This window comes from Fopius arisanus, unplaced genomic scaffold, assembly GCF_000806365.1.
Source record: "Fopius arisanus strain USDA-PBARC FA_bdor unplaced genomic scaffold, ASM80636v1 scaffold00065, whole genome shotgun sequence".
Taxonomy (NCBI): Eukaryota; Metazoa; Arthropoda; class Insecta; order Hymenoptera; family Braconidae; genus Fopius; species Fopius arisanus.
The window spans coordinates 517,946-528,328 of NW_011887804.1; the positions used below are offsets into that span (position 1 = coordinate 517,946).

The window sequence follows — 10,383 nt, forward strand, 5'->3', positions numbered from 1 at the left end:
TCAATCACACAGATTGAAATAAAAAATAAATGGCCCTTTAAAAGACCGAGTAAATGCAACGCTATTTAAAAAAGGAACAATCATTGTTTAATTCATGAATGATCCAAAATTAAAACAGATCATCAGGATTGAGCTCATAATTGATGGTGAAGGAATCAGAATTGCATACGTCCAACCAAATATATTTCCATAATCCCATAAAGAAATTATCGGGCATTCACAATCACTCGTGATAATGCGGTGAATTAACCGAATATTTTGGTGTTAAATAAATGACACCTATAATGCCAACAATTTTCAATGAATTACCATAAATTTGAATGAATCGATAGTTATCAATGAGATTCCCTGAACCATGTTATGCTTCTGATAGAGAGGCCGTTGTTTTCTTTTAATATTCACCGTTGGTTATTTCACGGATCACCTAGTACATATCATGCCACAATAGAACTGATAGTACAGAGGTGCGAGCAAGTGTTATGGATAATGTCATTTACCCCAACATTTGCCTCTGAACTATTAAAATTTCAAATGCAATTTTCCAATAGTGCAGAACTACTCGCAATCAAGGGGAATTATTATTTATTTAATTTGTTAACTAAATCCTTGGATAAAGGTTCAGGAAAATTCCCTCATGCGGCCTGAGTATGAGGGCATTGTATTTTTTAATATTCTCGTGATTATCTCGGCTTTTGACTCTCCATTTTCGGAGGATTTCAGTCAATACAATTTTTATTTCCATTATGGCAAATCTCTGGCCAATGCAATTGCGTATGCCCCCGCTGAAAGGCACATAACTGAAGGGATGTCGACCCTTGGAATTTTCTGGTAGAAATCGATCGGGATCGAAATGCGAGGGATTTGGCCAGTGTCTAGGGTCGCGATGGAGTTGATAAATTTGCATCATCACGGTACATCCAGATGGAATAATATGCCTACCTGTTTAAACAATCGACAATTAGTCGTGATTACATAGAAAAAAATTAAAAGTCTAACAAACCCATTTGAAAATCCTCTGAAATACGACGACTAACTACGGCGACACTCGGAAACATTCTGAGAACTTCTTTTATTACTCTATCGAGATACTTCAGTTGAGGAATTTGTTTAGTGGTTACTGGCTCACTGGAGTTGCCAAAAACTTCATGGAGCTCTTGATGAATACTGTTCTGCACTTTCTCGTCATTCCCAAGGCAGAATAAAGCCCAACTTATGAGTGCACCAGTCGTGTCATGGCCCTACAAGTTTCACCATAACTTATTCATTAATTGGAATGTCTGAGTAATGTGCAATTGTCCACATATGCTTTTAATCACTTGCCGCAAACATAAAAGTGTCGACCTGCTCTCGTATTTCTTCGATTGTCCAGGGTTTAACGGCATTTGCACTGCTCTCGAGTAGTAAATCCAAGAAAGCCCGTCTCTTTGCTTTTCCTGGATCATCAATGAAAATTATTATCTGGAAGTTATAACATTTCTTTCTGGGTTTTTATTTAGCAAATTTAATGCGTCGAAATATTTTAATCGCGAAATTTAAATCCATCCCATCGGTAATTAAATTATCTGGTACAGTGATGGGTTGTATTCGTTGACACATTTACAAAAATATCCTCTGAAGTAAGAAGAAATGTCAATGCCATTTTTGGCATATCGCGCAGAAGACAATACGTATCCGGTGAATGTTATAAATTATTTCACAAAAATCGGTATTTTCAGTTGATAAAATCGGATGAGGATTTTCGGAGATATTCAGTGCATGAGATTTTCAATGCAATTAATTAACATTTCCATTGAGCAAATCCCCGTTGTATAATTAATGAATATTTAACGAAGATATATAGTGACCGAATAATAGCCTAGAGGATCCTTCAAGCACAGTATTTATCCACAATTTAATACCGACATGGTGAATAATCTATGTGAACTAAAAGCTCATACAGATTTTAATATTCTCAAGTCTCTCTTCATCATTACTGACTACTCAATGTTTTTATCATTTTTATTAAAAAAAAATATTACCGATTCCTTCATCCACATCTTGACAGTCAGTTTTGACTTTTTGCTGCCTCTCGATTTTCTTTTGCTCAATCACCTGTCAATGCAAATAATATTTGTCTGAAGTCAGTATTTCATATGAAATTATAAAAAGAAAATATTCACATGAGTGCATCTCGTCTGTGTGATTTCTATAGCTGCTCGGAATTTTTTTCCCATCTCGGTGCGATAGTAAATCCAGTCGAATTTTAGCCAGGGGCGCACCATGCGATTCACTGCTTGCATTGATAACCTGGCAAGATCAATTCTCTCATTGATTACTGAATATAAATAATGTACATTTCAAAGAGACACACATACTCCTCCACAGCCCGACTGTATTCATTTTCATTCTTGCTCTGGGCGTCGACGTTGACCCCCATTGCCGTTTCTGGAATAAATTTTCATTATCAGAAATTAATAATGATGACAATACCATTGAATTACCGCAGATGATGTCCAATGAGCATTTTCCAATTATGTCAAACACGTCGAATGATTTATTTCCATGTAATTCCACTTGCTCCTTCAATCGCTCGTTTAGAATTGCAACTTTTTCCACCATTACTTCCGCGAAATCGTCAAGAATACCGAAATGAAAAGCCGGTGTTATCAATTTCCGATCGCGAAACCATTTGTCACCTGAAATAGTTGAAGGATGAAATAATTAAACAATTAATTATGCGAAAGTCTGAGTGAAATGATTTTTACAGATTTTTAATTAGAGGACATGCTCTATTTAATTTTAACCGTCAATTTACCTGATGACGTTACCAATCCTTGACCCAACCACGGTACCATAGAATCGTAAAAGACAGATTTTTCGATAAATGTTGTACTCCGAAAAATAATCTGAACATAAACTTAAATTAATCATCACATTATGCAGATAGTCAGATGTGAGAATCACCTCAGCATTCTCTGGTGTGTTGATGTGAATAGTTGGATCAAATCCAATCCATGTTCTGTAAATTCCATTTTTGTATTGATTTGCCATCGAGTGAAACCACCGCAACCGATCTGATAACAGAGCAGCACCAAATTATGTTGTCAAATTTTTTTAATTATTAACTTTCAATGTTATATTAACTTTCATTGTTATTTCACCAATTTTATGGGTTTCTACCTTCTCGTTTGACTTTAATAATATCCCAGGATAAACCGATAATTGGAAAACGTCCACTTGGACCAGGGATTCGATTTATTTTCTCCCGCCATGAATAATAATTGTTAATTTTTTTTATTATTTGGTAAACAATGAGAACTGATAGACAGGTAAATGTGATCAGTAGCATTTCCATTTTCGGGCCTACGTTTACGGAGTAATAATTTTCTTCACACTGGTATGATCTCTCAATGCAGTGACTGTATATATCCTTCCCCCTCTCAACTCCCCATTGTTGGTCCGGGTAAATTAACAATAAAAAAATTATGTCAAATAGAGGATAAAATACCAATTCCCACAATATTTTTTAATATATGGAATCCATTCGTTCCTTCAACAGAATATAATTTCCACAGTAAAATTGAGTCTCATAAATAATCAAAAGAATTTTTAATATTTTATAATAAATATACATAATATAATACATAAAAATCATAAATAATACATAAATCCCGCGATCACGTGAAAAAAATAGTTTCTCCTGTTACGACGTCGATAGATTTTTATTTTCTATCGTCGAACGTTTCTCAGTTGTCATTTTCATATATTATTCGAGAAATAATTAGCGATCTTCTTGAACTCCCCCTCCCACGATGAATAATTTCAAAAACTACAATTACTCCGAGGAATTCTTCGTAGTTGAGTCGAATTTATCGAGTTTGTTTCGTAGCTGCTCCGGACAGTTTCTAGTATTTGTTATTCCCTTTATTCCATACACTCCTTAATTCTCACATAAAAACAGCAACCGACAAATGGCGGTGGTTGCGTGATGCTATTTCCATGCAAATATGATTTCAATGATGTAACAGAATGGAGAGGTTTATCTATCCCACAGAAAAGTAAAAACAATCGCTCATAATCCACAGACTTTCCAGAAAAAAACTAATCGCTCCATGAAGATAAACTATAAATTCCCTCGCCTACTGCAATAATAATTAATAAAAAAATAATCGTTCGAGCTCTCCAATTTCAATTCCAAATAATAAATTAATTAAATATCTCCATGCATCTCCCTCAATATATTTATAATTTGCAGAGATGCATCGGGTATTTAAACTTTCTAAAATATTGAAGCAATCGTGAGGCGTTAATTTTCTTAATTAATAACATAAGCGTAATAACATGTAATTATCACAATGATTTTCATTTGTCACGACGATATTATCGTTTCTAAATTCCCAGTAACCTCAACGTATTTTTATAATTCCATCGCTCCGTTAAAATTCATAAATTCCGAGTGTCAGTTCCGAGTAAAAAATTATTGACTGAAAAAAGAAAGATGTCGACAATCGAATTGTTCTTATGGATTCAATAATTTTTCGTGTGAATAAATTAAGTCCTGAGCAATGCAGCATCTAACTACCGGTTAAATTCCCCTGTGGAGTAGTTCGCGTACGCAAAAATGACATTCTGTTATAAATCCCCGAAAGTCCAGTCCTGTCCGATGGCCTCTGACTACAAAAGTCATGGGCTCCGGGAGGACCTGGAGGAAACCGTCAACGAGATGGAGAAACGTCATGGGGAATTGGCGAGTCGTCGACAATTTTTGACAGAAAAAATTTTAAATTTGGAGAAGACAATGCCTCTTCTGGTTGCTCACAAGTTCTGGAGTTGTGGGCAGAGGGATAAAGTGTCATTTGAGAGAATTCAACAACTCGTTGATGAGTTATCACCATATCCTTACCCCAATTCCACTGAGAAACTCCTCAAAGAGACGAATGACAAATTGCAACGACTGAACGAAGAAACGAAGCAGTTGCATGTAGGTAGGACATGAATTTTTCGTCAAGGAAAATCATTTCCCCAAAATATCACCAATATTTCACTTTTTTCATTCACCTGAAAAGAAAAAAAAAATCTTCGGACCAAATCGCTACTCCAATCCCCTAATCCGTAAATATATTATTGTAATAATATATTTTTCTTCGTTTTCTCGTGAGAGAGAAAATTAAGAAAAAATGGAGAGGAGACTTGTGGTTCTGTAATAATCACAACGAATCCCTCAATTTTTTCTTGTGAATGAATTTTTCTCGACGCAATTGAATAGACGTGATTTGGATACCCTCATTTAATCATTCGTCAGGATAAAATAATAGAAGCAGACGTGAAAATCGAAGAGAGTGGAATGGAATTGGAGTCGTTACTCCTGGTGAACAACGAACTGGCTGAAAAGATCAAGTCCTCGGAGACAAAAGCTCTGGAGAAAGAACGACGGGCTAAGGGATTCCCCGATTTACATGAGATTGATCCCGAGGATATTGCGTGTCTCGGTAGAATTCGTCAACTTGTGCAACAAGAAATACGATTGAAAAATTGTATAACTGCACTTGAGGATCGAGAGACCCATATGCAAGCTCAATTGAATCAATTGTTACCAGACAATAAAAAATTGGATAAACGGCCGAACAAGTGCCCAGAAAAATCGAAACGAGGAAAGAAAAGAGTTGGTATTCCTGGAAATGTCTGTAGGAATTATTTCTATTTATTTAATCATTTCCAGGATGATAAAAATGTTAGGGAACCTCCGGTGAGAACTCATTCTTCAAGTACTCGAGATGACGTATGTCATTGTGACAGTGAAGGAAGTCTATATCAGAACGATTCAACGAGTGATGATGATAGTGATGATGAATACTGGGAATGCTGTAACTGCGAGGGTCATTAATTAATCAACAATTTCTCATTCCTCTCTGGTTTATTATCTATTGTTATCAATTATTCCTTTGAGTTATTACATCTCCAGTTATTCTGTCACATGACAGAATTAAATGAAAAAATAATTCACAAATTTCCATTCAAATTTCTGGGATTTCAGGAATTTATGGAATATTTCTATTATTTTAATTCTTATTTGAATAAATAATGGGGATATTCTGTAATAAAATATAACGAAATCAATAAAACTTTGGGATTGAATGAATCCCGGACTTACGTCATGTGGCCCCGATGCATAAAATGGAACAGAGCTCTCGTTATTGAATGTAACTCGAGACGACTTTGTTGTGATTTATTCTCAGAACAATAATCACGTAAATAATGTCCATTCAATCGGTGGTAATTCACAGGTAAACTAAAGTCGCAATTGCAGACATTTGGATACATATGGAGAGCTCGTAAAAAATTCAATATCTGTCCAATAACATTCTCAACTCCATGTCTAATCGTTGCGTCAATCGATAAACCGCAAAACCTAAACTTGTTAAAAATTTTATAGGAGAATAAAAAACCAGAGGAATAAAATTCCATGACAGGCTGCAGGCACGAGTGTTGTATGGCATATTTATTTATCTTTAAACTGAAAAATTAAATTAAATCTCAATTACTACTGCCACTGAGATATTTAATTAGAGAATCCATTAAATCCCTTTGAGCCACATAAAAATCATGTGAATCAACCGATAATTTGAGAAATTTCTTTTCAATAAATGGAAAAAAAATTAATTATTTTCATTATCATAATAATCGTTGATTATATGCACGTCATGATATTTTGGTTAACATTTTCAATAATTTATCATATTGGAAATTCCGAAGATAAAATAAAAATTTATTCAGATAGACGGTATAATCTCCATCTGAATAATTAAGAGGGGAAATTGACAAATGTTAATTAAATTTAATATCATCACCGGCAGCCAAGGGTTTATCTTTCGAATTCAAAATGGAATATGGAATGGATAATATGGACTTGGCTCACACCTGTAATTAAATAATACACCATTAAAATCTAATGAAATTCCCTAATAAAATTAACGATTTAATGCAGTCTTTAAATAGTAATTCAGAGATCCTGGAAAGGCAGAGTTATTCAATAACGTTACATACCCATTCATGGGACAAATGCGACCGCCAACATCGAACCTATCAATGTACTCGATATCATCCTTATCGAGCGTGAAATCAAAGACCTGACTGTTCTGAATAATCCGAGATTTAGTCACAGATTTCGGTATCACGACATGTCCCCGATCCAACTATAGAGATAAATAAAAAACATTTTATCAATGGATCGGCGTAACACTGACGATAAAAAGGTAAACGTAATGAGGTTGAACTTGCCTGGTACCGGATGAGAATCTGGGCTCCAGTTTTATTATATTTTTCCTCGAGATCCAAAAGTTTTTTATCTTCCAGTAACTTGGGATCCTCTGGTTTAGCCCATGGCCTATCTGGAGATCCCAAGGGACTGTAGGCAGTGATAACGATGTCCCTTGATTTACAGAATTCCGTGAGTGATTTTTGCGTCAAATAGGGATGACATTCGATCTGAATATGAACAGTAATTTATTTGTGATCGGTATTTTATTCATTACGAAATTAACAGATGAACTCTTTACCATCGAGTTAATTAATGGATAATTAATAGATAATCAATGGATAATCAATGGATAATCAATGGATAATTAATGGTTAATTAATGGATAATTGATGCGCAATCGATGGGTAATTGATGCTCACCTGATTGGCGACGGGTTTTACTTGGCAATTCTTAATCAATCGATCGATTTGCTCGGAATTAAAATTGCTAACACCGATATTCTTCGTCAATCCCTTCTTCAGGACATCCTCCATACCCTTCCAAGTGTCGAGATAATCGGTATTAGTCAAAATAGGAGTGCCATCGGCGTTATTTGGGAATAACTCATCGCCCTCTGCGTAGGCCATTGGCCAGTGGATCAAGTAGAGGTCCAAATAGTCAAGTCCCAGATTTTCCAATGTCTGGTTTATGGCGTGCTCAACTAGATCAGTCGTGTGATAAGTGTTCCATAATTTACTGGTAATGAATAGATCTTCACGTTTAACTACTCCTTCATCAATTTTCGCTTTTAATGCTGCACCCACTTCCCTCTCATTTCCGTAGACATGGGCACAATCGATGTGCTTGTAGCCTACATCAATGGCATCCTTAACAGCTTGAATTACCTCACCGGGTTTTGACTGTAATCAACATCAACAGTATCCAGTTATTAATAATTATTAATAATTTTTTATTATCGGTATTTTCCATTTTTATTCGTATCGAATTCTTACTCAAAATTTTTTCGACATTTTCAGCCGTGAAATTTATCCGATTATTTGCGAAAATCGAAGACCACTTTTAGTCGGCCAATTGGTTATTCAGTTACTTTTTTAATAATTTTTGATCATTTTAATTCATGCGGACTTCTGGTCTTTAATTTTTAATGGCTGTCAAACTCGATTTTCATATTATCGCGCTTTATAATTCGCATGGAAATTGAATTCGCACTCTAAAATTGTAAGTCCGTCATATCCCGTCGTCAAAATCACTCGATTATTTATGAAAATATGAATGAAAGAGACGATGACAATTTTACGGCGTCCACTTGGGCATTCAGTTACATTTTTTAAATTTTGGATAATTGAGATTTCTGCCGGTCTTCTGACGTTCAATTTCAATGACTGTCAAATCCGAATTTGCGTCAGAATTTGTCATTACTCGAGTTAAATTTGCAGGAGAAAATTGAAACGAAACCTATTAAATGAAAATTCAATTTAACAATTAATCTGAGAAAAAATTAATCGAATTATTGACAGGAATTATCGGAGCGGACAATTTAAAAAGTTGTTAAAAAATACATACCTTCCACGTTCCGAGTCCAAAACTGGGAATTTTATTTCCATTGTAAAACGTAATATTCGGAATATTAATTGACATAATTGGAATGAGAGGAAACAATCTGTTGATCCGTCTGTGTAGAAAATCAACCGACGACTAATAGATCCCGCAATTTCGGCAGCGATTTTTATAACCGCACTCTCCATCTCTCTCTGTCTCCGTGTCTTTTTTAATTCGTCAAATCCCCATCGAAAAACGCATGCGTCACATTCATGTACACATCCAGTACCCATTACATTGAATTACATCTGTATGTAGTCGTGGACGGTCATTTTGAACGAGTTACAACTGGACTTTGAAAGTTCCATGGAAAATTCCATAGCTTGTTGGAACTCTCCAGAGGGGTATTAAAATAATAGAGATGATATCAGCCGTTCAAGTATTCCCGACGAATGGGAATCCGGTGAAATTCGCATCTCCCTCCATACAACGAGGAAAACTCCATTTTATCTGAAATCTCCCTTGGAATGCAATCACAAACGATAAAATTCGTCGCTCATTATTTCCTAGCTTTCTCCCTCATTAATTTCCCTAATTCCTTATTTCTTTCTGTCTGTCCATCAAAAAATTTCTACTATAAAATAATACAACAATAACTGAAACTGAACTGAAATTAAAAAAACGATTGAGAGATTAAATAATAATTTTTTTCACTGCTCCATTTGAGTGCAATTAAAATTGATGATTAAAATCTCAGTAAGCGTGATTAGAAAAACGATTTAGAGTGTATGCTCATGGGAAAAAACCCGCGAAAAAAAATAGAGACTGCATTATTGGAATATAAATCATGTAAGTGTCGTGGTATATGGGGATAATTTATCACTGGTTTACACTCCATAAAATTTCCATCCGGGGTATGAGGACCAAAGACCGATGGCAACTCCCCGGCGAAAGGGAGAGGCTAATTTTTCATGATTAGATACATTGATTGAATGAATGATGCAGTGGGTGCTCTCTACTATAGCAGTTTTATTTTTTTAAGAGATATTGCTGTAAATGAGTGTAAATTGTTGAGATTTTGATCATGGAATATTTCACGCCGTTAATCTCAACGTTAAAAATCTCTCTCTCATGCAATAATTTTTTTATGAAACATCGGATTACCCATTTACTAAAAGTATTTGGATCCCATAATTTTCATTTATTAATTTTCCTCGGTCAGATATTGATTCAATTAATTAATTACTCGAATTAGTTTCCCCGGGCTGTTTCAACAGTGGAGTACACGAAAAATAGACATTTTGTGGCCTGTTATCTATTTTGGGATAAATTCATCAGCCAATTGAGATTAATAACGCATTTATAAATAGACAGTCGATTAATTTAATTTCATTCGGTTATTTACATTTGATAATGTTTAATTGGTTTATTTTGAAGAAGAGGAAATATTTTTCAGATTGTGTTGCGTGTTCCATGAATATTAGAAAATACGCCTAGCCATTGGTTTTTGTAATCAAGATATATTGATCCTGTTACATAATTTATTAATGAAATTTCCAAAAAGTGTAAATAGTACAAAATTTTATCGGTTATTACTTGAGGAGAGC

General features: G+C 34.8%; 3 protein-coding genes across 3 annotated transcripts; 1 reads left to right on the top strand and 2 right to left on the bottom strand.

The window, feature by feature from the left end:
• Positions 1–161: 161 nt before the first annotated feature.
• Positions 162–3,393, bottom strand: LOC105269160 (cytochrome P450 4C1). The gene is made up of 10 exons (XM_011309196.1): positions 3,160–3,393; positions 2,944–3,053; positions 2,795–2,885; positions 2,481–2,675; positions 2,355–2,424; positions 2,160–2,286; positions 2,019–2,091; positions 1,321–1,433; positions 1,001–1,238; positions 162–939 (listed from the first exon to the last, which is right to left on the bottom strand). Exons 1-10 carry the CDS (start codon positions 3,332–3,334, stop codon positions 599–601), a joined length of 1,533 nt encoding a protein of 510 aa, XP_011307498.1. The 5' UTR covers positions 3,335–3,393; the 3' UTR covers positions 162–598.
• Positions 3,394–4,349: 956 nt separating this feature from the next.
• On the top strand, positions 4,350–6,217 carry LOC105269162 (uncharacterized). The gene is made up of 3 exons (XM_011309199.1): positions 4,350–4,960; positions 5,282–5,641; positions 5,699–6,217. Exons 1-3 carry the CDS (start codon positions 4,601–4,603, stop codon positions 5,861–5,863), a joined length of 885 nt encoding a protein of 294 aa, XP_011307501.1. The 5' UTR covers positions 4,350–4,600; the 3' UTR covers positions 5,864–6,217.
• On the bottom strand, positions 5,875–8,950 carry LOC105269161 (aldose reductase). Its single transcript, XM_011309197.1, has 5 exons — positions 8,801–8,950; positions 7,657–8,136; positions 7,258–7,464; positions 7,024–7,172; positions 5,875–6,897 (listed from the first exon to the last, which is right to left on the bottom strand). The coding sequence occupies exons 1-5, from the start codon at positions 8,873–8,875 to the stop codon at positions 6,855–6,857; spliced, it is 954 nt and encodes a 317-aa protein (XP_011307499.1). The 5' UTR covers positions 8,876–8,950; the 3' UTR covers positions 5,875–6,854.
• Between the last annotated feature and the right edge of the window lie 1,433 nt (positions 8,951–10,383).

Excerpts from the sequence above, each read along its gene's own strand:
- LOC105269162 (XM_011309199.1), top strand. The coding sequence starts at position 4,601 with ATGACATTCTGTTATAAATCCCCGAAAGTCCAGTCCTGTCCGATGGCC. Across the intron at positions 4,961-5,281 it reads AAGAAACGAAGCAGTTGCAT|GATAAAATAATAGAAGCAGA; the intron begins GTAGGTAGGACA and ends ATCATTCGTCAG. Across the intron at positions 5,642-5,698 it reads CGAAACGAGGAAAGAAAAGA|GATGATAAAAATGTTAGGGA; the intron begins GTTGGTATTCCT and ends AATCATTTCCAG.
- LOC105269160 (XM_011309196.1), bottom strand. The coding sequence starts at position 3,334 with ATGGAAATGCTACTGATCACATTTACCTGTCTATCAGTTCTCATTGTT. Across the intron at positions 1,434-2,018 it reads AGATGTGGATGAAGGAATCG|GAAAAGCAAAGAGACGGGCT; the intron begins GTAATATTTTTT and ends TTGATGATCCAG. Across the intron at positions 1,239-1,320 it reads TCGACACTTTTATGTTTGCG|GGCCATGACACGACTGGTGC; the intron begins GCAAGTGATTAA and ends TGAAACTTGTAG.
- LOC105269161 (XM_011309197.1), bottom strand. The coding sequence starts at position 8,875 with ATGTCAATTAATATTCCGAATATTACGTTTTACAATGGAAATAAAATT. Across the intron at positions 8,137-8,800 it reads TTGGACTCGGAACGTGGAAG|TCAAAACCCGGTGAGGTAAT; the intron begins GTATGTATTTTT and ends TGTTGATTACAG. Across the intron at positions 7,173-7,257 it reads AGATTCTCATCCGGTACCAG|TTGGATCGGGGACATGTCGT; the intron begins GCAAGTTCAACC and ends TTATCTCTATAG.